Source organism: Diceros bicornis, chromosome 39, assembly GCF_020826845.1.
Source record: "Diceros bicornis minor isolate mBicDic1 chromosome 39, mDicBic1.mat.cur, whole genome shotgun sequence".
In the NCBI taxonomy this organism is placed as follows: Eukaryota; Metazoa; Chordata; class Mammalia; order Perissodactyla; family Rhinocerotidae; genus Diceros; species Diceros bicornis.
Genome location: NC_080778.1, coordinates 27,899,320 through 27,924,823, shown reverse-complemented (window position 1 = coordinate 27,924,823; position 25,504 = coordinate 27,899,320). Strand labels below are relative to the sequence as shown.

Here is a 25,504-nt window from a genome sequence, read left to right as displayed (position 1 = left end):
TAGAAAAGGGAAAAAAAGGGGGCAAAGAAGAGAATCTGGAAAGAGAGGCTAGAAGGACGTGAGTGTACCTTGGGTCAATTTTAGGCTTAAGATAAATATTCAAATGGGCAAACACTGGGTGTGTTCTCTGAAGAAAGGGTTTCCCTCCCTGGGGAAATGATTTGTTATGCTCCATCATAAAACATACATTCTTTAGACAGCTGGACATGTCATAGAAATATAAAGACACTTATCTTCAGGCCAGCCTTTGATAATTTTGTAATCTTTGCAAGGCAGCCAACCTTTGGAAAAGGTAAAGAATTCAATTGCAGTGACTGAAATAGCAAATTCTGATCCACTGAGATGTTCCTAGACTAATTCAGAGAAATAAACAGCAAACTTACCATTCTGTTCATTAATACTGTGGAGAAAAAAATGCCTCAAAACTCATTCATGCAAAAACATGACCTACTGTTGTAGGATAATCCAGTTCCCGGGTTGGCTCAGATAGTTTCACATTAATCCCCTTAACATCCTGTGAGGTGGGTTTAACATTAATATAATCGTCTTCATCTAACAAGGCAAGAAAGTAAAAGCAAAGGACTATCCTGGGGTCACAGCGTAAATCTGGGGAGATGCCCAAATTGGACCCCAGCTGTCCTGACTCAGGATTGGAGTAGTCTATCTGGGGAACAAGGTGCCACAGTGTTAACAATGAACTGCTTTCCCACGTAACCTTACTTTCTACGTAACTAGGTAAACCAACGAACTACTGTAACGTAACATGGCAATTCTATTTTTGAACCTATAATATAGGAAGAAATTTGTAGTTGCGAAGACAACGCATTTCCAAGCATTTTTACATGATTACATCCCCTTAAAACAAACAGCCTACTACATACTGGTGGGGTGGGGGGCACAAGATGCAATTTTATAAAGCTACAAAATTGTGTTTTCTTTAGAAATCTTTTCTCTCAGTTGCCTAATTATGTTTTCAGATGGAAGCAATAAAAATTAAAATGCAGCCCTGAGGCGTTTCAAGTAAAATGGATATAATAATTGAAGCTTCTAAAAACTGGAACCAAAAATACGTTCACTTGTCATAGAAATAGAAGTGTTTTGTAATATTGTATGGGAAACGATGGTAGTGCTCAGCACGCAGATATTAAACCTGGAACAGCCTTCGATGCCACTACAGGTTTAACATTCATGTCTAAGGTCACACAGCCGACTTCAGTTACTCACGGGCTGAATATTGTCTCACACCGTTCACTTCTTGAACCACCACTGCTCACCAGAACTTCCTATCAGCATTAAATTGGGATAGAGGAAATTGATGAAATGTCAGTTAACCTTGCTACTTATAAAAGCTTTGATTACAAACTAAGTTTAAAGTTAATAGCTAATACCGTTTTGAACTATCTATGGATATGATTTTCTGCACAATTTCAATTCTCCGAGATGAAGTCTGCTAACACTAGACTGGTCAGCATTTTGTTAATATAAAAGCGTTCCTGAGATGTCCCGCTGACATCGCTGCTGTAAACACAGAGAACTCAGCACCCACGAATAACCAGTGATGGGAAACAAGTCCATCTTCCTATCTGAGGATCTGGCACTGTGACTGTACTGTCGGCCAATCATTCTTGGAGGGGCTCCAGACCACCCCGACGTCCAGGCCTCACATACTCTGGCACAGAGTACTGCTGTCCCACCAGGTTTACGAGACCAATCAAGACAGGGCTTCCTACAGCTACGTGGTAATGAGATCAGCAAGTGCTATTTCACTTTTTTAAAGCTCAGAAAAATGGAGTCGTCATTTTTTGAAAACGCAATATAAAGGTTCTCTTCAAGAGAAGCACTATCATCCTTGGCACCTACTCATTATGCAACAGAGCAAATATTAACTAAATGACTATTCAGGCTAAGTGACCCAAGAAATCATGTTTTCAATAATGGGGTAAACTTTAAAAACCCAAAAAGAAATGAAAGGAAAAGCCAAAACAAACTGAAAAAAGAAGCAATATTCATTCTTCTGGCTCGGCTAAAACATGGCTGCTTTCTTTCATCAGTTAAAAAGAAGCCCGGGGAAACTGATACAAATAATCCAAGAAACGCAGTCGACCGCCACGACGTCATGAGGAGACGCCAGGGGACGAGTGTTCTCCGATTTCAATTAACTCGCAAACGTTCTGCCAGGGCATAAATTACCTCCTGTCCACACACTTTAAAAACAAGTCACAAAATCCACATTAGAATATAAGTTTTTTAATTTTTATAAATAACTTATCTGTTACAAAGATAGTTTACCCAGCTAAATCACAAAACCATCAACTCAAGATATCCAAATTACGTTTTATTAATAAAACAAGTAAAAACTGATTTATCAATCTTCACATAGAACTGCAGATGAAGCTGAAAAACAAGGCCTATTTTTTAAAACAAAACGCATCAAATGTAAGGGCTCTGGGTCTATTGTCTCATTAACTAGGATTGTCGTATTTCTTCCCATATACAAAACACAAAGCCCAGGGGTCAGGGCTTTGACATTCATATAGACCACCTGTAATAATCCTATTTAACAAACATCCATTTGCAAACATCTACATGGGTGACAGTCTACGTTATCTCCCCTCTTGCTCCATTTCAGCACTTCCCTTAGCCCCATTCTAAGCACTGATATATAATTTCATAATTCTGTCTTTTTAAATGCATACTGTTATTTCTTTATCTTGATTTCATTTAGTTATATACATTCCTGATCATCTGAATATTTATTTTCCTTATAAAAATATATCATCAAAAGAAAGAGATGCTTGAGGTTGCTTCAGTGTTCAAGTTTGCTTGTTTTTCTTTTTTCCAGCTTTTCTTCAGTTGTCCTAAATACGACTAGCCTTGTTTTATAAATACACATGATACTGCCACCAAGTCAGGTTTAGAAACGAATTGCCCCAACAGTAAAGCATTTAAACTTCTCTCCAGAAAAAGGGCTGCAGGTATGGCTGCTGTTGCTGGTTCTGAACTGTACTTTCCCCATAGAAACCTCTTGTCAAAGTTCTGCGGGACACCAGGCGGAGGAAGGAAGCTTAACTCTGTTGCTCTGTCAGTGGGTTAAGAACACCTTGTTGTAAGCTTCCCTGGGGAAGGCAAACGCTGTGCTGTCACCCACTGCTCCAGTCAGCACACAGCATGCCCACAGACGCGAGTCCCGTAACGCTGTCTGCGTCCGCCGTGCAGCGTCTGTCGCCACAGAACACCGGCACTCACGAGGGCAGAGCAGAGTAAGAGGAGGAAATTATTCTGTGCATAGTTTCATTTCATTAATGCTTTTTTATTTTAAGGCATTGCTTCTCTCAGGTAAGGCTTAAAAAGGGACATGATCGTGCTTAATCACTAAAAGGAAAAAAGAAAATTAGTTAACAAAAGACTATTACACTATACATATAGAAATATAAGAAAATAATAAAGAAGAAAAGAAATCACTTAAGCAGACTCGAGAGATCTGTACAGTAGGAAAAGCTTCGGGATGTTTCACTGCAAGTTTGTACAGACATGTGTGCTGCTTTCCTTTCCCCTTAGACCCCAGATGCTGGCTTCACAGAGTGGAGACGTGTTCAGGGAAGACAAAGACAAGGCTGAGAGTACCACAGATGTGTGAGTTCTTCCCCTATTCATGGGCGCCGTGCGGCAGCAAAGAGTTTTTAAATAGTTAAACCTAGTTCCTTTTCTTCATGTTTGTAGTGTTTCACCGAAAGCTTTAAAAAAAAAAAAAAAAAAAGCCATCGTTCTATTCCTTCCTCCTGTCAAAATTCAGTAGTGACACGAGGGGAAAAAGGTACTGGGAACACCTAGGCATTAACATATTGAGAATTATCCATAATGGGCTACTGGTAACACTGTACATGTTGGGCAGCGGGCACCCGAGTCCTTCAGCAGATTCCCTTTCAGGCGGTGAATCTCAACTGCCCGTGACGTTAGACTGAGGTAATACTAGCTCTGCGGGCTGACACGGAACGTGAGCACAACACCATCTTGTCACACCTTCAATCTGACCAAATCCTATGTAGCAGTGAAACTTCTCCCCTGATGCCAGACTAGTTCCTTGAACTTCAGATGTGGTTTTAGAGCACATACAGGGCCTTTTGGCTCAGAAATGCCTTGGCATCTCACACTGTTCACAGCGGATTAAGGCTGGATGGTTCAAAAATGTACAGGCAGTACAATTCCACTGAGCCCCCTCATCATCTTCTGTGTCTTGAGTCTTTGGTGTTTTGATGGTGGACCTTTGATCTGTAAGGAAGAAAAAAATTATTTTAGAAACAAAAATCACCAAGGTATAGATTGCTGGCAATGTTAAAGACTACTTGCACTGCACAGCATGAAGCAGCTTGTTAACTAAAGGAAGCAGCTAGCTGAAACTGACGTACATGCTTGACCCTCACAACCTCTTTCAAGCTGGTACTTCTCTGCTGGGGGACAGCAACATGGACATGACATCACATCAGTGTCTCCTTAAAGGGGAAAAGTGCATCAGTGTCCCTAATTTACAACAGGAGAAAAGGGAAATCAACCCATATGGTAACTAACAGCAAAGATTCCCATAATGCCATTGAAGACTGTGAAAAGGTGTCCTACTACAATGCAATACTAACAGTGAATTTATGTCTCCTTAAAGTTGAGTTTCATTTCCCACTGAAGTAGTATTTATATTTCTGTTTTCCACCAGGAACGAGAGTTTTTGTTAAATGTTCTCATCTGCTGAAAATGTCACCCTGAACAATACAAATAAAATATAAAGATGAACTAATTTCTAAAATCTTAACTATATTTCAATAATAAACCCTGCCGAAGTAAAAATCAGTGTAAAAATATTACCATACTTTATTTCTCATTTTAAGTCATGTGTATTATGGAACAGTAGAAAGAAGACTAGATTGAGGTTTGTGAGAATGCAGCTCTGCTCCCGACTCTGCTACCAACTCCTGATTTCCCTGCTCTGTGGTCTTAGACAAACCACGTATCCTCTACATTTAATCTTTCTTACTTATAAGATAAAGTCATTGCAGCTTTACGAGGCCAATGTTCTAGAGTGTTTCAACAGATAGAGGTATCTTAAATATAAGAAATAATTATATTTCTCCCAGGTTATGTCTAAAATAAAATCACATTTATGAAACTATTTTTTTCTGGGGGGTCCCATTATAAATGTAGAATAGTATTCATACAAATTATTTTCAGGAGGTTTAAAGCAAAAGGAACATGCATTGTTGGCTCTCTCCTGTCAAGGTTTATAACCTAAAGATTCACACTATGTCACAACAAGGTCTGTTGTCTGCAATTCTACCTACTGCACTGAGCTGCTGACTACATGGCAGCTTTTCTGCTATTGTGCCCAGAAGATGAAAGCAGAGGAAGTTCTTACACAAGTTTACAACAAGTAAGTGATGTCTGGCACACTGACACATTTAGCAGCACCTTATTTACTAATCAGGCACTGAAGAACACTTTACTGCCAAGTTCCCAACTTTAGGCATTGGCCACAATTTTTAGACATCACCACAATTTCTGCCAAGCATGAGCAACTAGAGTATTAATTATACAGCAATTCTCTTTGAATTATTTTAAAACAAATATCTAATTAAGGCATATTTAAGTAAAAATATTTGAAAAATCAAGGGTCTGACAATATTAGTTAGTATCCCCTAAAACACATTAAAATAAATACAGTAGGAAAAAAAAAAAAGTTTGACTTTTTACCATCTAAAATTATTCCACACTCCATACTTGGGAAATATCTTCTAGAATGACTGTTTTAATTTGGGGATTCATCCCACTTAACAGAATTTTGGTCTCACTTAGGCATTAGAAGACATTCGCATCTGGCATGTTTTTAGTGTAAAACTTTGCCTATCCTTTTTGTTTAACTACAAGGGTTTTTTCAGGAAGGGGGACCATTCAATCTATTGACACTCCAATCTCTTACTAAATGCCAGCATCTTTTTCATTAAGTAATACCTAAGGTAATCAATCAATAGGGGACCTACAATTTTTTTAAAATGAAAAATCTCCAGTGGTTTTCTTACATCTGCACAATCTCATTTAGTACTCAGAATTATGAATCTTTTTATTAGAGGTATTTGGAAACTAAATAACCACCAGAAATGAAAAAAAAAAAGGAACTTAGATTGCAAAGGATGATTTGTGATTTCCACACTTAATTTTAGCTGTTTAAAAAAAACTGCATTGTGAAGTAGAACTGATTTTAAGAACTAACTAAATAAACTCTTATAAATGAAACTAATAACTCTAGCCTGAAGGCAAAAATGACTGATTCTTTATTTCTCCAAAAATAGCCAGCACACAAGCTTCTATCTTTTACGAAAAAGTTTTTAAGCAATAGATTCTTTTTCTTTTTTTCTTACTTTTTATCATGGAAAATTTCAAATATATACCCAAAGTGGAAGGAATAGTAAAACACACTTATCCTGCTTCAACAGCTGTCAGGACCAACCTTACTTCATTTATATTCCACCTCCCTCCTGCCCTCAAAACAAGAGGTTCTGGACTACGTTGAAGCAAAACACGAATCTTTTTATAAGAAAAATTCTAGTTTTTGAAAGAGAGTAAAAAGATATTAAGGCAACTCATCCAGAGTCTTAAATACCCACTTTGCTTATTTTAAGGAGTTGGGCTACCCCACTGTTGTCTTTATTCCTTTACTCAATTAACATCCAAACTGCATCAGTGTCTGAACACTCGCTTACTGTGCCAAATGCCCTATCTCACTTCTGTTCCTCTGTAAGAACAGTTCCTTACACTCCAGCTATGTTGAAATACACTTAAATCAAAAAAATACGAAGATACAGCAAGGCCTAATTAAATTACACTTAAACAAAAATGCGGGAGTGGAGAGAACAGGATACTGAATGAGAATGTGAAAATTCTTATAACAAACCAAGGAACTAGTCACATAGTTGTTCTTTCTTGTTCCTATTTCTATATAATTTTTAATGCCTGGAGTAAAAAACCCACACACATATTCTGACATTTCTTAGTTTGGTGTGCAGACAGCCTATAAATATCAATGATGTAAAATGACAGTAGGTAATAATTTTCAAAAATCACCCATCTAGAATTCAGATTATTTTGATTATACAGAATTACCCATAAATTAAATAAAATAGGATACTCATGAAAAATAAACTTCCCTAAGATGTCTTCCTCATTATTCATCAAAAATTTTAAGGAATACACATTTTTGCACCTGATGATTTTTTTTGCCAAGACTTGCTATTTTGGGAGTATATAACGAATCTTAAGGCATATTACTTTTAAAGAGCTAAGTACATTACACTTTTATATCCTCCCCAATCCCCAGCATGTAAGTAAAAATAAATATCTTCCTAATGAATCTATCCAAGGATGCCAAAGTTTGAAGCACTTCTAGAGTGGAAGGTTGCTAAAAATAAAATTTCCTAAAATCTCGTTTTTCAAAATGTAACAGTTTTCACACTAATGGATACACTAACCTTTGGGTTTTGGTGGCACAGGACCTACAAATCCAATATTGTCATAAAAGTTATGAATAGCGCTGGGATTAAAATGTGGTCCTGAAATATATAAAAAGTAAATATATCAATGTTTACAGCTCAAAAATATTTAATTTTATTTTTTAAAAAGCAAATATTTTCTTTCTCAAAAATATCACAGTATAAATAGAAGAAATGCTTTTCATTTATTTCACACCTCTAATCTCAAATTATATATAAGGATTTCAAAACAGGTGAGGTAGGCATAATATAGTACTCATAACAGAGGTCTAACTGGTAAACTGGGGAAAAAGTCAAAGTAATGTTAGTAAAACAGTAACAGAATTAGAACATAGACCCCTGGTCTACATGACAAGTTAAAATAACTTAAAATTTAACAATTTAAAATATAATTTTAAATAATCAAACATGGTCTTTAGCAACTAAATAGCTTGGCCCCAAGTAAGTATTAAAAACCTTGCACTAATGTAATATAATTTTAAACAAAAGAAACAAGTTCAAGGATTACAGTTTCTAGACCAGCTCTTTCTTTTTCTTTCTGTGGTTAAATCACGGCATTTTTCTACGAGTGTTTCAAGACAAACAACTTACTACCCTTAAAAAAAAAAATAAAAGGAATCATCTTTCAGTTTACTGGATTCTGGCACACAGTCGAAAGTGTGATTAAGGACTTCTTTTTTGTTGGCTTCCTCTCCTGCCCTGTCTTTTCCATTTTACATATTTCTATTATTTCCCCAACTGCAGAATTAGGTTTAAGTTATAAAATTTCCTTTTAGTTGACTATGGAACTAAATTAAATTGTAAACATATTTTTCACAATAAGCAATTACTGCTTGTCCATAATAGCTCGAGTATAATAAACTACCATTGTCCTAAAAATGTCTAAGCTATATTTTTATTCTCTTCTCTCATCAATTAAGATAGTATCATTAGGGTGGGGGTGCCTTTTTAATTATGTTCTTAAAAGCATAATTCTTGAAAGGTAAAAGAAAAACACTGAAATAGGAGAAAGGTATATGAATACATATATTTTAATCTTAATAAATATTATTGTAACAAATTCTACTCACAGCAATACTTCTGAAAATACAGCCAGACATGCCTAATCCTTCTCTTCCCTTAACATGTGACTACAGTGGATTTGAAGGATATAAAATGTATCAAATTACTCCTCAACCAAATAAACAAATTTTGGAGGGAGGGATAAGAGAAAATAAAAACCCAATAGTTCTTTAGCATTATCTGGCTCCAAAGTCAAATCTGAGACAAGACGATTCTAACTGATAAGTCTGCTTTCAACCGCAGGAGGAGAGTGGTAAAGGAGCAGAGTGAACCCCAGCAGAGCTTGCGCGACGTTACCTCGGGCTTGGAATAGGTCAATCTCTTTGGTTAGGCAGTCAATGTCAATCTGGAGCTGTCTGTTACAGCTTCTCAGCTGCTGCATCTCCTCGAGCTGAAAAAGAACCCACGTGAGAGGGATCTACATTGAATTCCTGTATGATTAGTTAGACAAGAGTTGAGTTTGGCAGGGGAAGGTAAGGACAGAAAAACAAATATGAATTAAGGGTGTTTCTAGAAAACTAGATCGAGCGTTTACACTTACGACAGGCTGCCTATTCTCATGTTCAAGCACAGCCGCCACAAGAGTTACAGAAAGACTTACTGAAGGTATTTGGGATATGGAATTCGATCTTTTCAGGCGCCTTCGAGTTAGATTATTTTCCATTTCATTGACCTCAGATTTTAGTTTATCCAGCTTTTTCTTTTGAATCTCAAGTTCTCTTTGAAGTCGTTCCATTCTGGCCTTCTGGTGTACCAATAGAGCTGCAACACATATTAGTAAACATGAGGACCCATCCACTTTAGTCAATTAACCTTTAAGTCGCCTTGGGAAAACCAAACAAATGAATATGTCTGTGACAAACATGAGTTTGCCAAAAATCCCAAAGATACATTAAGACAGAAAATTGTGTTTAAACATCTAAAATTTCAAAAATTTTAACTTGAAAACTATTTTAATTATTTAAGTAGACAAATGTCACTTACTTTTTTTTTTTTTTTTTTGGTGAGGAAGATTAGCCCTGAGCTAACACCTGTTGCCAATCCTCCTCTTTTTGCTGCAGAAGATTGGCCCTGGGCTAACATCCATGCCCATCTTCCTCCACTTTGTATGTGGGACGCCACCACAGCACAGCTTGGTAAGCAGTGCATATGTCCGTCCTGGGATTGGAAACTGCGAACCCCGGGCCACCGAAATGGAGTGTGCAAATTTAACCACTACCGGTTAAACCACTACCGGGCCACCGGGCTGGCCCCTTTAATTTTTCTTTTAGGGGTTTGATAAACCCACAAAAATAGAAGATAGCATTTTTAGCCTATTACTTCTCTAACGGCTCTGGTCCAGTCAATTAACCTACTTACTACTATTTAATTCACATCTGACCCTCTGAAAGGATAAGCCCTTCTACTCTACAAGTGTGACATGTTTGGACTATGTTTAAGACATTCTAATATGAACATTTTATAGATATTTTAGAAGGGAATCTGGCTTAGGTTGAATCCATTTTGATGTATGCCACAAATAAAACAGACTGATTTCAATCCACATGAATGTTAACATTAAACTGTGCAAATTGCAAAGTAAAAGTGATAACATTTAGAGAAATTAAGCACTTATATTTTCTTATAGTCCAATTACATTTTGTGAAAACATTTTCCTAAGATTTTTTTTTCTTTCTTTTTTTTTTTTCCTAAGATTTTTAAAGAAAGAAAATAAGCAATCCATCTTGTAGCATGAATGATGAACTGCTTGGGAAACCTTATTACACCACAAAAATCGGTGTAAATTCATGTGATCCACCCAGGACAATGTGAGCCTCAGCTTTTAGGATACTGGCCTGGAAGTGAAGATACCTGAATCCACTTCTATAAAAAGGCAGCTTGAGATGATTCTACCATGAGAAAACAGGCAGATTTGGAAAAGTACAATCAACAATCTCTAAAAATGAAAAACTAATTAAAATGAGAAAGTCAAGTAGATTAAACAGATTAATGTTGAACAGTCATCTTCAAATTAAACCCAAATTTCTATGAATCTGAAAAATAAGGAAAAAGCTATGGCATATTAAAGGCTATTTAGGCCATTCAATCCAGCGGCGTATTCTAGAACCAGAATTAGGGTATGGGGTGGGGGAGGCTGTCGGGCTCAAGTACTTCAAAGTTAACTTTATTATTTTTTTTTAAACAGTAGATAATTTTTCCCAACAAAAACCTGACACTAATGTAATCCACAGATGTTTCCCTCTGTAATTTTCCTTTCTTTTTTATTGGAAGAATAGTAGGGAATTATGTTTCAAGTTTTTAAAACAATGGCTGATTCTGATAAACACTAAAATTTCGGGACCCTCTCTCTCATTTTAATATATATTCTGTGAATACCGGGAAGTGTTTTTGGAGGTACACATACTCCTGGTTGAAAATTCAGTGTCTTTGCACATCCCTACCTAATAAGCTGTTTTGTCAGGCTTTTATTAATTTGGTTTACTTTATTTGAAATGCAGAATTTTATCCCTCTATTTCCAAAATACAAGAATTCTTCATTAGAGTTTATTTATTCTCCTAAAAGAAGATGAGGACGTGGGCTGTTATTTTTTGAGTGGGACAATAAGAGAAGAAAAGATGGGGGCAGGAAGTGGGAATGAAGGGCAAGGCAAAGAAAAGCTAGGCGTAATATACTTTCCTTCATTCCTAAACTCCGACCATCTACCAACATGTCTCAAATGGCACTAATTAGAAATTTGTTTAGATTAATGATTATTTTACGTTAAAGCAGCATTTCTTAAAATCAATGCTGGAGATTTTCTCCCTAAAAGTTTTTTTTCCTAAATATGTAAAAACAAAAAATTTTAAACACATTTATTTAGTGGTTCTAATGACTAAATGATGGTTTATTTATCCTGAAATTAGAAAACAAGATATACATTTATGATATTATTCAATATTATATATGGGGAGGGGATAAGAACAGATCTCCTGAGAAACTGAAACCCAACTGATACCACACTTGAGTGGTTAAAATTTATACCATAAGGGCAGAGAAAGAACCTCAGGGTGAGATGTTATTATAACAACTAGCCACAGGCTGGTGATTTCCTTGGGGTGCCTAGCAGAAGCAAATGCAAACTGCTCTGGCAACCCACTTCCAACACCAGGGAGCTACTACCGTGGAAGCCATAAGGAAAAATCCTCAATGAAGAGAAGATCTCAAAGGAAAAGTATGGCCAAACAAGAAAATGACCTACCATGAGAATCAATGGCCCAAAAGGAGCCCCCCAAACTTAGCGACTTTATAATAGTTTGAAAGAAGCTATGGAAAAGTCTATTTAAGATGATTATAGTGATAACAGAAGAAACAAAACTATAACAAAAGAGTAAGACACTATGAATAAAAGAACAGACAGATTTGGAAAAATACCATAAACCTCTACAAATCAAAACTAGTCATCGAGGGCCGGCCCAGTGGCTTAGCGGTTAAGTGCGCGCGCTCCGCGACTGGCAGCCCGGGGTTCGGATCCCGGGCGCGCACCAGCGCACCGCTTCTCCGCCATGCTGAGGCCGCATCCCACATACAGCAACTAAAAGGATGTGCAACTATGACGTACAACTATCTACTGGGGCTTTGGGGAAAAAAAAGGAGGAGGATTGGCAATAGATGTTAGCTCAGAGCCGGTCTTCCTCAGCAAAAAAAAAAAAAAAAAGAGGATTAGCATGGATGTTAACTCAGGGCTGATCTTCCTCACACACAAACACACACAGAAAACTAGTCATCGAAATGAAAAGGTCAGATAGATTAAACAGTAGATTAGATACAGTCAAAGACACAGTTAGTGACCTGGAAGGTAGATCTAAGATTATTACCCAGAATGCACCGAGATAAAGGGACAGAAAATATGGCAGAGGGGGTAAAAAATCTCACATAAATCTAAAAAGGAGTTCTAGAAGGACACAACAGACAGAATGGAGGAGAGGCAAAATTTGAAGAAATACTTGCTGATATTTTTCCAAAAGTAAAGAAAAGAAATAGTAGCTTCCCCAGGTTCGGATCCCGGGCACACACTGACACACTGCTTGTCAAGCCATGCTGTGGCAGCATCCCATATAAAGTAGAGGAAGATGGGCACGGATGTTAGCCCAGGGCCGGTCTTCCTCAGCAAAAAGAGGAGGATTGCTGACAGATGTTAGCTCAGGGCTAATCTGTCTTACAAAAAAAAAAAAAGAGGAACGAATAAAATGAATAAATCTAAAAAAACTTCTAACTATAAAACCATGGAAAGACTACAGCAGTGGGTGGGTGGCACAGATTGTTTAAAACAAAGTAAAACTAAAATATCAGAAAAGAACAACAAGAAATTGGAAATATGAAGATTAGAGGAGAAGCATTCTAAGGTCTCGAAAGTGTTTAGGAAGAATACTCTCAAATGTTCCTAAACCAAATATACATGTTAAACATTTAGGGATCACTACTAGAGGAAGCTAAACAGAATGCAGTTTCTAAATTAAAAGAACAAAAGAAGAAATAAAAGAAAATCTGATTAAACTTAGACGGCAGGAAAGAAGGAAAAAAAGGAAAGAACTGGAAAACAAACAAAAAAAATATGAGAAGAATGTTTGCAAATATATCAGCCATCACAATAACTGCAATCTAATTAAAGGTATATGTTTAGATGTAAGAGATCAGCAGACTGGATTTTAAAAATTCAGCTATATGCTGTTTATGAGAAACACACTTAAAACAGAATGCACTAATCCAACCTTTTAATATATTGAGAGCCTAGTGTGTGTCAGGCACTGTTGTAGGCACTTGGGAAATCAATAAACAAAACAGGCAAAAATCCCGCCCCGTGGAGCTTATATTACAGTGGTAGGAGAGATTGGGGGTGGTGGTGCGTGCAAGAACAAGGCTCTAGACGGGGGCCAAATTTGGCCCACTGCCCGTTTTGTGAATAAAGTTTTACTGGAATACAGCCACGTTCACTTGTTTACTTGTTATCTATGGCTGTTTTTGTGTCACAACAGCAGAGTTGAATAGCTGTGACAGAAACCAAGTGGCTTGCAAAATGCTACCTAATTTACTCTCTGGCCCTTTATCAGATCATGTAGAGACCCACTGACCATACCAAGGACTCTGAGTGAATGGGGACCCTGCGCAGCACACAAAGGTTCAAAGTAAAAGGACTAAAGTAAGATGAATATTTTGCACTTGAGGTACCACTCTAAGAGACACGGTGTCAGAGCAGCCAACTGCTGGAGACATTTGAAGACTGCGCGCACTCGAGGCAACAATAAAACCCCAACCCAGCTCCACTCCTGACTAAACCAATAACCCGACAGAAAGACAGGTGTTCTCATTTCTGTGTAAATACCATTTATAGCATTATATTACAGTATATAATACTCTTTCCTCAGTCTCTTGTTTTTTTAAACACAATATTTGGCACTCAACAAAAAATTATGAGATATACAGAAATGCAAAAGAAAAAGCCAACTTATCGAGAGAGAAAACAATCAAAAGAACCATACTCAAAGATGACCCGGATACTGGAACTCCCCGACAAAGAATTTAAAAACACTGACTGTGATTACCATGTTAAAAGAGCTAGTGAAAGGTGGACAACATGCAGGGACTGATGGGTAATGTGAGGAGATGGAAATCACTAAAAAAAAAAGAGTCAAGTGCTAGAAATAAAATGTTGTATCAGAGAGAGAGAATTCCTTCAGCAGGCTTACCAGCTCACTGGGTACAGAAGAATCGGTGAACCTGAAGACAGAAATTACCCAAATTGAATACAAGACAAGAAGCGGAAAACAGAACAGGCTTCCAGGAGGCGCAGGACAACATCAAGCAGCCGACCGTACACATAACTGGTGAAGGGGAGACGGAGACAGGGCAGGAGGAACATTTGAGGAGGCTCTGCCAAATATTTTCCAAAATCAACGAAAGACAATAAACCACAGATCCAAGAAGCCCATAGATCTCCAAGTAGTGTTAAAACAAAACAAAGAACCTAGACGCATCTTACTCAAACTGCTGAACACCAAAGACACAGAGAATCTAGAAGGCAGCTGGCGGAATTCTGAAATTGACACAGCAGGCAAATATAAAACTGAAATAAAGCCAGGGTAGCAATACTGATTTCAGGAAAAAAGTGACTTTGGGGCAATATATTATGAGATAAAGAGGTTCTTAATGATGAAAGGAAAGAAAACCCGGTAGCATACAACTCTCATCTGTATGGAAAACCATAAAAGAATATTCTAACATATTTTCCAATTAATGCATGCCAGAACACACATTCCAGGACAGCAGCTGAACACTCTGCTAGTCACAGACGTTCGTTAGCAATTCTCAATACAATGTTTCCTAATGTTTCCATCCAGACAGGAGTGTAAGCCAGAGTCCAGAGCAACAGAGGGGGCCAATATTAGCAGAAGACAGCTTTTAGGAACAGGCAGAAATCTGATTCAAAAAAGATTTAGGAGAAATAAAGGAGCCAGAGCTGCTGCAGGTATTGTTGTGGGGATGTTCTGAAGTCAGAGTCAATTCTTCAGAATGTCCCTAAAACAGAAAAAAATATTACAACCTTGGGAATTCACAAAGAAAGCAGTTTTTGCAATAGCTAAAGATGTGCCTTGCCTTTGGGAATAAAGGCCAGATGTCTCCTATGATTAGACTGAAGCCCTAAAGTAGAATACTGTCAATGCACTGTCTTAGAATGTGTTTAAAGAGAGAAAGATTTCTTTCTAGTGAAGACACACTTCTTAGAGCAGTTATAATGACTATATTCCTTAGAATCAGGACCCAAGACTCAGGATCTCTTAAGTATGTCTGCTAATTATAAACAAGCTAAAAAATGCTCTGAATACAGTAGGAAAGAAATATGATCTTTATTTCTCAGCAGTTCTGTCTTCTAATTGCCTGGATTTTATGTGTCTAGTTCAGTTTTCATTTGCAGTTTGGGATTTTTAGATAGGAATCTGAGAAAGACAAATTACAAGGAAAATAGGGGTGTCAAAGCGAATTTCTAAAAATTACTATGAAAATTCAGCTAAGGCTAAACTCTTTCTCTGGCTGTGATTTTGTCTGCAATTTTAACCTTCACTATACAAAATATTACACAATACACATCCACTAAGAAACAAAGTTATTAGACTCATAATAAAGAATAATTATTTATATTACTTTTATTTATAGACACTTTTGCTCTGATCAGCCTCCACTAAATGAAAAAGGGTTAGGTGCCAACTGGGGAGAAAGAAACATAATTATACTTCCAGAGTCCAAAAGAAGGGGACAGCTCAGAAAGTGGGGTGAGGCTAGAAAATTTCACCTCTGCTATGGGAAATGAACAGGGATTTGAGGAAATTCCTTAGACTGGCTTTTGGGTTTTGTTTCTTTGTTTTGGCATATGAAGAAACTATTATAAACAAAATCATTATCAACCACACATACAGATGAATCAGGCTCATGCAGAATCCAGTAAGATGTATTTATATAGGAGGGAGGGGTGATTTGTTACACAGACTCCAGTGAGTAGGCTGAATGAAAAATTCTCTCCATTCCTGTCATTTATTTAAATATAGACTAACGTGGACTTAAACAGCCAAGTGATGAAATATCAATTATATTAGCTAGGACTTTCGTTTAAAGATGGTTGACTGAGCATTGTATTTATATAATCTTCTGCCTCCTGAAGCCCCAGGAAAATGACAGGGGAATAAAGCTGGTACAATCCAACAATGATAAACAACAGGAAGAAGGCAATTAATAGACAAGAGATTTCAACAAGTGTCTGGAAGGCTGAAAGCAGATGAAATGACACAGACTAATGAAGGAGGGTGGAAAAAGCTACAGCCACACAGACAAGGAAGGCCCTGCAGATGAAGAGGCAGCTAACATGCCCCGAAGAACCCTCAGGAGGCTCCAGACTCTGGAGAAGGCAGAACGGCAGGAGGTGGAGGTGAGGAAGTGGACAGAAAAGAGGGCCTGAACTGGATGTCTTCTGGAACCCTCAACCTCTCCTGACCCTGCAGAAAAAGGGCAGGTAGCTTCACGTTGATTCTCAAGGCCCACCCCAACACACTTCTCCAGGTGGTCCACACACAGAGAATGCTGGGTGGTGACATGGAGTGCTCTCTTGTAGCAGCTGCTCCTCTCTTATTCATCACAGAGCAGAGTCGGTCACGTGACAAGCCTCACTTTCTTATACAGGGCTTTTGGTTAGCCTTCATAGTTCTTCATTCTTAAATAGGAACCAAAAGCCAAGGATCACCACACATCTGAGGAACATCTGACACATGAAAGATCTAGATAAACAAAGAGAAAGACTGAGCCCAGATTAAGTGGAGATAATTAAGGAGAGAGCCGAGAACTTAAATTCTAATTAACAACATTAAGAGATCCGAGGCAATAATGCACCCATACAACAACAATCTGCTATGAAAAAGGAATCAGAGAACTAGCTCTTAGAACTTAAAAACATCACTGCTGAAATGAAAATTTCATACATGGGCTGGAACAAAAATTGATGAAATCTCCTAAACTGTAAAACAGAAAGACAAGGAGGTACAATACACTGAGGCTATGACAGTGAGAAACAAATAGAAAGTTGGTCCAGGATCTTAAATAGCTGAATAAGAGAAATTCTAGAAAGAGAAAATGGAGAAACTGGGAATCAAAAGGGAATTTCCAGGGCTGAAGCGAGACACCAGCCTTTAAATTGAAGGAGTCTATTCAATGTGGAACAAGGATGATGAAAAAACAAGACCGACACCTAGACACATCATCCTGTCTCTATATAGAAGCAATATATATATATAATATACACAGAACATATATAAATGTATGTATACAAATATGTATCCCTTGATTAAAGTAAAATAAGATCCAATTATATACAAGCAGTTAAACCATAGTAAGGCCTGGGCCAAGACTGTGCTGCAGCTTCATCTGTGATACCTACATTGTAATGGCATTTTAGTTATTCAGCCAAAAACACATGAATTAAATTTTTACTATTCTGGAATCCAAGATCATCTGAACAGCGATGGAGCTTAAGCTACGTTTTGTACCACCTGTTCAAAGGGCAGTAAGTGAACTAATGCCGCGAGGAAGTGTGAAGGAAGAACAAGGTCACGAGAACCACTACTTCGAGAGCTCTCATGTCATTACTTTGTGTGTATAAATCATCATCACACTAACGGAGGACCTTTATTAGACGAGTTCATTTCGTTTCGTACCTAAAAAATTCAGCATTTTAGATTTTTCAATATCAAGTACATCTCAATTACACCTCAAGCTCCTTGAGGGTAAACACTGAATTCAATTTGGTAGCACCTGGAATCTAGTATTAAACCTTGAAAATTGTAGGCACTTGAGAAATATCCATTAAACGTAAAATAATGACAACAATTTGATTTTTAATCAATAGTAGAGTAAAATACTAATTTTAAGGCCAGGAAATAGAAATACTGATAAAACCTTGAGATTTATTTTAAAGTCTCTTTGAATGTTTAGTTTTAATATTTTCACTTAGCAAGATTTAATACATTTTGAAATATGGCAAGACTTTTAGGTTGCTGACATTACAGAAAGGTAGTTTTTTTAATATGCTAGTTCTACTAAGGAAATAAAATAAGTGATACATTTAATATCTCAATCATACATTGACTTCTTTAGTTTTCTAAACTTATTTCTAAACTTACCTATCTACTTTGTTCTCTTAAATAGACAAAAAAGGAGAAGGAGTAACAGGTAGAGAAAAAATATTCAGTACCTTTTAAATCTTCTTTCAGTCAAAATTAACTTTTAATGGCTAAAGGTAATTTAAGCATGCAACTCCCTCTTGTGGTTGTTCAAAAAACTGACTGTTAGTTAATTCAAATCCTAGGGCTCTTAAATCACTCCCATGGGGCATACTAGGTGTTTTATACAGCAATTTCAGAAAGCTTCATCTTTACCCAACTTTTGTAAGCTTCCGACGAACAAGACGAACAATGGAGACAATTTCTTAGCGAACTTTATTTGTAACTGGAAAAACAAACACTTGAAGTTCCAGATGGTGTTAGAGCATTACTAATTTTAGGTATTCTATAGCGTAAATAATGTCTAATTTCTCCAGAAGTTGGGAAAAAAAAAAAAAGAGAATAGAATGTGCACGTTAAAAAACAATACCTTTCCCACTGGAAAACGTACCAATGGACCTTACAAAGACCTTATGCTTTTTTTTTTTTTTTTTAAGAAAAAAAAGAGAAATTTTGCCATTGGAAACATAATATGTACTTATTTCTAGTGTCCTCTAAGTTTTTGTCTGTCATGACAATTTTACATGCCTAAGTCAGGTACCTGCCTAAGTCACTGCACCTAAGAAGGTACAATGTTAGCTTCTAAAATAAATCAAGATTTTCCTAGACTGTAACTGCTGACAGCAGGGATATCTGTTTTTATACATCACTGTATAATTACAGTTACTTATTCGGTGATTGAGTCACAAAACATGCAGACACGGCAATTATTTTTTAAAATAAAGCATCCTGATGTTTTCATCTATTTTACCATTTTTAAGGACGGTTTGAAATAAGATCTTGCAACAGTGCAGCAACTGGGCCCATAATTTCGGCAACAGATATAACAACAAAACTATGAGGAATGATGCTTAACCTCTGCCATTATTTTTAGGAAATTTAAATTATTTATACCTTAGAATTAATAATAGATGAGCATGGGGCCTCTGCTAGATAACATTTTGTTGGCATTTACTTGTATATAATTAAGATTCTGCATGCAATCTTATAGTATTAAGATATAGGCATAGTCTACAACTTTTGTTTTAGAGAAAAAGAAAACTGGGGCCTAGATACACCAAAAGAGCCTCAAAAACACACAGCTGGATGAGCCATTATAACAACTGGCGATGTTTCTAGCTTAGAGAGGTTTACACTTTAGAAGCGGACACGGTAGCTATTTCCGAGTTTTTGCAGCAAAGGGAAATGAGGCCAGTTCAGGTGATTTTAAGAAATATCACCGTAGCTAAAGAGAAGATACATGCAAGGTTTCCGTTCTTCTTTTCCAAAATCTTATAATGCAGAAGGGCTTGCTAAATAAGATCTAAACAAAACCCAGAAGCCAGAAGGAAAAAGATTGATACGTTTGAATATATAAAAGTAAAAAAATTTATTGACCAAGTTAAAAGTAATAACATATTAGAACAGAGTAGGCATCCTACAAAAATAGGCAAGTTCACAAAATAAGAAATACAAACGGCTTAAAAAGTAATACATGAAAAGATGCTCAACCTCACTCATATTTAAAGATACAAATTTTAAAACACCAAAACAATACATTTTTACCTACCAGACAGACTGACAAAGATGTATTTTTTTTTAATCCCCTACACATTGATGGATGAGGGAAGGAAGGAGGAAAAGAACATTTTTACAAATGTTGTCAAAAATGTTCCCCATTTATAAATATGTGGAAAAAATAAATATTCTACTAGTTTATATTCTGATAAAATCTCTTTAGAGAGAGGCTCAAAATTAAAATTAGCTGTGGCAGTTATCAGTATCCCTCACCAAATATATCTGGCTCTCTGCCTTCCAGGTATATGGCAGAACTGCCCCTTCCCATTCTCTTTGAATTAAGTGCTGCTTTGCGACTGGTTTTAGCTAAAGAGGAACGGGTCAGGGCAGAAGCTTAAGAAGTCAGTGCTGATTTGCTGTGTTTCCTTTAGTCTTGCCTGAACAATCATGGAAGCAGGGAGATGGAGCTTCCCTCAACCAGGGTCCTGAGTGAGGATGATGCAGAACAGAGCCTACCAGCTAATCTATAACGGCCAAGTGAGCTGGAAATAAACCTTTGTTGTTTTAAAGACACAGTCTGTTACTGCAGCATAACCAAGCCTAAATGATACAGCTATCAAAATTAATACACATATCCTGTGACACAGCAGTTCTACTTCTAGTAATCTCTTCTGCCCACATACTTGGACGTGGGCACAAATACACATACACAAGATTTGTACTGCAGCAGTCTGTAACAGGAAGACCTTAAGGTCTATCAAGAAAGGATGGTTATCGAGATAACGGTACAAAATACTATGCAGCCATTTCTTTAGAAAGCAGATCTACATTTCCTGACATGGAATACTCTCAGGGAGATAAAGATAAAAAAAATGAGAAAGACAAAAAGCAAGATATTATGTTCCATTTGTATAAAAAGGAGGTATAAATATACATATATGCTTGACATACAATTTCAATTTCTAGAAGAATACAAAATGAACTGTTTATGATGGCTACTGGTTGTCTCTGGTGAGGGCAACTTCTCATTATATACCCTTTTGTTCTGTTTGCATTTTTTTTTTTAAAAAATCAAGAATATGTAGAAAAATAATATTTTAGTGCAATCCCTATTAGAATCCCAGCTGACTGCTTTGTAGAAATTGACAAGCTGATTCTAAAATTTGTATGAAATAGCAAGAGACCCCGAACGGCCAAAATAATCTTGAAAAAGAACCAAGCAGAACTTACTCAGGTCCCAATTTCAAAACTTATTACAAAGTAATAATAATCAAGACAGTATAGTACTGGCATAAGGACAGACACATACATCAGTGAAAAAGAGTCGACAGTCCAGAAATAAACCACATACTCATGGTCAACTGATTTTCTACAAGACTGCCAAGACAATTTAATGTGCAAAGAAAAGTCTTTTCAACAAATCGTGCTGGGACATCCGGATAGCCATGTGCAAAAGAAGGAAGTTGGACCCTTAACTCATACCATCATTCAGAAATTTAACTCAAAATAGAAGAAAGACCAAAATATATGCGTGAAAACTATAAAACTCTTAGGAGAAAACACTGAGGTAAATCCTCATGACCTTGAATTTGGCAAGTGATTCTTAGAAATGACACCAAAAATATGAGCAATGAAAGGGAAAACAGATAAACTGGACATCAGCTAAATTAAAAACTTTTGTCCTTCAAAAGACACTATCAAGAAAGTGAAAAGATAACTCACAGAATGGGAGAAAATAATTGCAAATCATATTAGGGACTTATATCTAGAATATACAAAGACCTCATACAACTCAATAATAAAAAGACAAATAATCTAATTAAAAATAGGCAAACAATATAAATGGACATTTCTCCAAAGAAAATATACAAATGGCCAATAAGTACATGAAATGATCCTTGACATCATTAGCCATCAGAGAAATGCAAATCAAAACCACAATGAGGTCCCACTTTACAGTCACTAGCTTAGCAAGAATCAGTCAGACAATAGCAAGTGTTGTCGAGGATGTGAAGAAATCAAACTCCTCATACACTGCTGGCAGGAATGCAAAACGGTGCAGCTACTTTGGAAAATAGTCTGGCAGTTCCCCAATGGTTAGACACAGAATTAGTACATGACCCAGCAATTCCACTCCTCGGTATATACTCAAGGGAAATAAAAAACAAATGTCCACACAAAAAGTGTACATGAATGTTCACAGTAGCATTATACATAATGGCCAAAAGGTGGAAACAGCCTAAATGTCAATCAACTGAGGGAGGAATAAACAAAATGTAGTACATTGATACAATGGCGTATTATTTGGCCATAAAAAAGAATGAAGCACTGGGCCGGCCCCGTGGCTTAGCGGTTAAGTGCACGCGCTCCGCTACTGGTGGCCCGGGTTCGGATCCCGGGCGTGCACCGACGCACCGCTTCTCCGGCCATGCTGGGGCCGCGTCCCACATACAGCAACTAGAAGGATGTGCAACTATGACATACAACCATCTACTGGGGCTTTGGGGGGAAAAAAAAAAAGGAGCATTGGCAATAGATGTTAGCTCAGAGCTGGTTTTCCTCAGCAAAAAAGAGGAGGATTAGCATGGATGTTAGCTCAGGGCTGATCTTCCTCACACAAAAAAAATATAAATAAATAAAAAGAATGAAGCACTAACACATTCTACAATATGGGTGAACTCTTCAAACATGCTAAGTGAGGTCAGTCAGTCACAAAAGACTGCATATTATAATTCCATTTATATGAAGTGTCTAGAGTATGTAAATCTACAGAGATAGAAAGCAGATCAGTGGTTGCTTAGGGCTGAGGGTGGGGGCAGTGGGATAGGAGGTGATAGCTAAAGGGTATGAAGTTTCTTTCTGAGGTGCTGAAAACGTTCTAATATTGGTTCTGGTGATGTTGCACATATGTGACTATACTAAAAATCACTGACTTGTACACTATAAATGTGCTGCACAGGATGTTAACTCTTTCTCAATAAAGCTGTTAAAATAATGACTAAAAATTTTTAAAAAGTACATTAAAAAAATGAAATAGATTTGTCCAAGCTGCAATAATCTTAAAATAGGTTAAGCAAAAAATGTGTAAAGTATATCCCGATAGAGTATATTTATGTTATATATACTGTAGAGTATATCTGTATTCTATAACCCACATATATTTGTTATATATACTGGTTATATATACTGTAGAGTATGTCTATATTCTATAACCCACATATATTTGTTATATATACTGTAGAGTATGTATACACCATATAACCCATATATATGGGTATACTATATATACCCACACACATACAGTGTGTTCCCATTAAAACAGTGTGTGTGTGTGTGTGTGTGTGTGTGTGTGTGCAATTATAAAGGGAAGGAGGATAAAGACCTGCTAATGGAGATCACATCTGATAGCTAAATGGTGGGAGGGCTGGGGGGAAGGGACAGCTCAGGGGTTGAAATGAGACACACTTTTATTGTATCTTCCTTTTTTGGGGTTAGAATTTCTTTTACCATATGCATATATTATCTTCATAATACTCTTCAAAGAGATCAGTTTAATATAGGAAATAACTTGCTAGTAGGCAGAGCCCTTCAAAAATGGAAGGTGCTACCTCAGGAGGCAGCTTGTTCCTCAGAAGGTACTGAAGTATCGAATGGATTTACATTGATAGGGATCCTGTAGGACCAAGAGTCAGACGGGTAAGGGCACCGGCTAACCCTTGTTGTTGAACTCTAGATGACCTTTAAAGACTCTTCCAACCCTGAAACTTATTCCAAATCGAAAAGGTAGTTAGTCTTAAGACTGGGAAGAACCTATGAGAAGTACGACAGATTTAACAAAAAAATTCCGTAAGTGGTTTGAAGTCAATTAAGCTTAATTACTGAGTTAATTATTTAATGTGATTTCAGTGTCAGCCTAGTGAGTCAACATTCTAAAAAAGGCATTTCCAATCAGCAGATGCATAAAATACAGTCAAAGCACAAATTAAAAAACTTGAACTAATTTAAATTATATTTCCTTTTGAAAAGAGTATCTAGCCCCCTTAATTTTTGCCACGATTAGCATTTTTATTAAATCTTAAATAGAAAAATGTTGTGATTTGTAGGGAAGCACTGGTAAAATAAAATGACAAGGAATGAGAAATACAAAGTCCAAGAAACTAATTTTCATTTCATAATTTTTCTTATTTGTATTTCTATTTTAGGTCCAGAGTCAAGGCTTCTGCTTAACACTATGATAGAACCATAAATATAACTGGAAAACAAAGTATGAAAGTATCATTAAAAATGTTTATGACTTTATATATGTCTTTTTTTTTTTTTTTTAAACAATGCAGTTTACCAGCTAGATCAATACCACAGATGGAGTTTTGCAGAGATAACAGAGAAGGAGAAATCATTTTTGTCAGCAATGTTAGTGTGGTTTTAAGAGCCTCTGGCTATTATAACAAAATATAGAAAGTAGGCCTTTTTTTCTCTGCTGTGAAAATTGGTTTGAATGAGCGAAGCATTTGTTCTCCATTCCTATAGAAGTTGCCAGTGTTACAAAAAGCATACTTCTATGAATGGGAGAGAACACCAGAAAGTCTCAGCATGCACTGAATGATTAAGTATTTATTGGTACTTCTCAGAAGTTAGGCAGTCAAGTGGTCTGACTCAAAGAGGAAAAAATGTAGCTATCTGGCTAGTAATCTAACTGCTGGTAAGCAATTTTCACTTCAACACTTGTTCTTCTTAGCAGGTCGAGTAAGAGTCTTCTTCACATCTATAGGCTTTAAACTGAAATTTCCCTCTAATCTGAATTTGCTTTTTCTATTTGGCACTCATTTTTGTCTCTGATTCCTGTTGTACTTTAAAGACTCAAGTGTAATTTATTTCCTTTAGGGGGTGGTGGTAGACTTGGTGCTGAGATGAGCAGGTTCCTGGTAGAAGTTTCATTAATTTACCTCTTCTTATTCTGCTCATTATATAGCAGAGGGTATATCAAACAATATCTTTTATAAACATAAATTCTCATTTTTGAAATTTCTATTATAGTATTTTTAGATTTCAAACGTTAGATGGAATATAAACAAAAACTGCCCACATTTTGGTTACCAAATTTATGTATGTATGTTCCCTTCTCAATTTGAGAAAATACTTTCCTGTGATTCTAGCACCTGGCTCAACTTATTTTTCTACTCTAAAACAGTATGTTCCAGGAGCTTTAGAAAGATCAACTTCACTGTAGCAGGGAGAGATATTTCTTTTCTCTTTACTACTCATACCACACAAACTAGAGTTCAGAAAAGATCCTTCTTAAAGATCGGTATAGTTCGGGTCACCTCACTTAGTACGCAACAAGTGCTGTGGAAACTGTCAAGCATCATGCACGTGTAAGTTAACACCATCAACCACACATTCTTCAGAAAGGGACAATTTTTTGATTTGACTGGAACCAAGTCAGAGAAATACTAGATGAAGATTCTGTCACTGGATGATAGGTAAGCCTGGGTCAACACCAGTCCCACAGTAAGCAGAGGAAACGAGACAGAAGGCTGCAGAAGAGCACCCTCGACAGTGCGCACAGGCAGACAACGCAAGGTGCAGAGCCACAGGAACGTTACAGGATTCCACATGCG

General features: G+C 36.9%; 1 protein-coding gene across 5 annotated transcripts in view; it reads right to left on the bottom strand.

Annotated features, from left to right (window-relative positions):
* Positions 1-2,314: 2,314 nt before the first annotated feature.
* Positions 2,315-25,504, bottom strand: part of TAB2 (TGF-beta activated kinase 1 (MAP3K7) binding protein 2) — an 81,554-nt gene continuing 58,364 nt past the window's right edge. For all 5 annotated transcript variants that reach the window (XM_058534255.1, XM_058534257.1, XM_058534252.1 and 2 more), the window contains 4 exons: positions 9,193-9,353; positions 8,889-8,982; positions 7,509-7,589; positions 2,315-4,269 (listed from right to left, as the gene is read on the bottom strand). In XM_058534255.1, the coding sequence (XP_058390238.1) occupies positions 4,127-4,269; positions 7,509-7,589; positions 8,889-8,982; positions 9,193-9,353 (479 nt within the window). In that variant the 3' untranslated portion in view covers positions 2,315-4,126. The remainder of the gene's footprint in view (positions 4,270-7,508; positions 7,590-8,888; positions 8,983-9,192; positions 9,354-25,504) is intronic.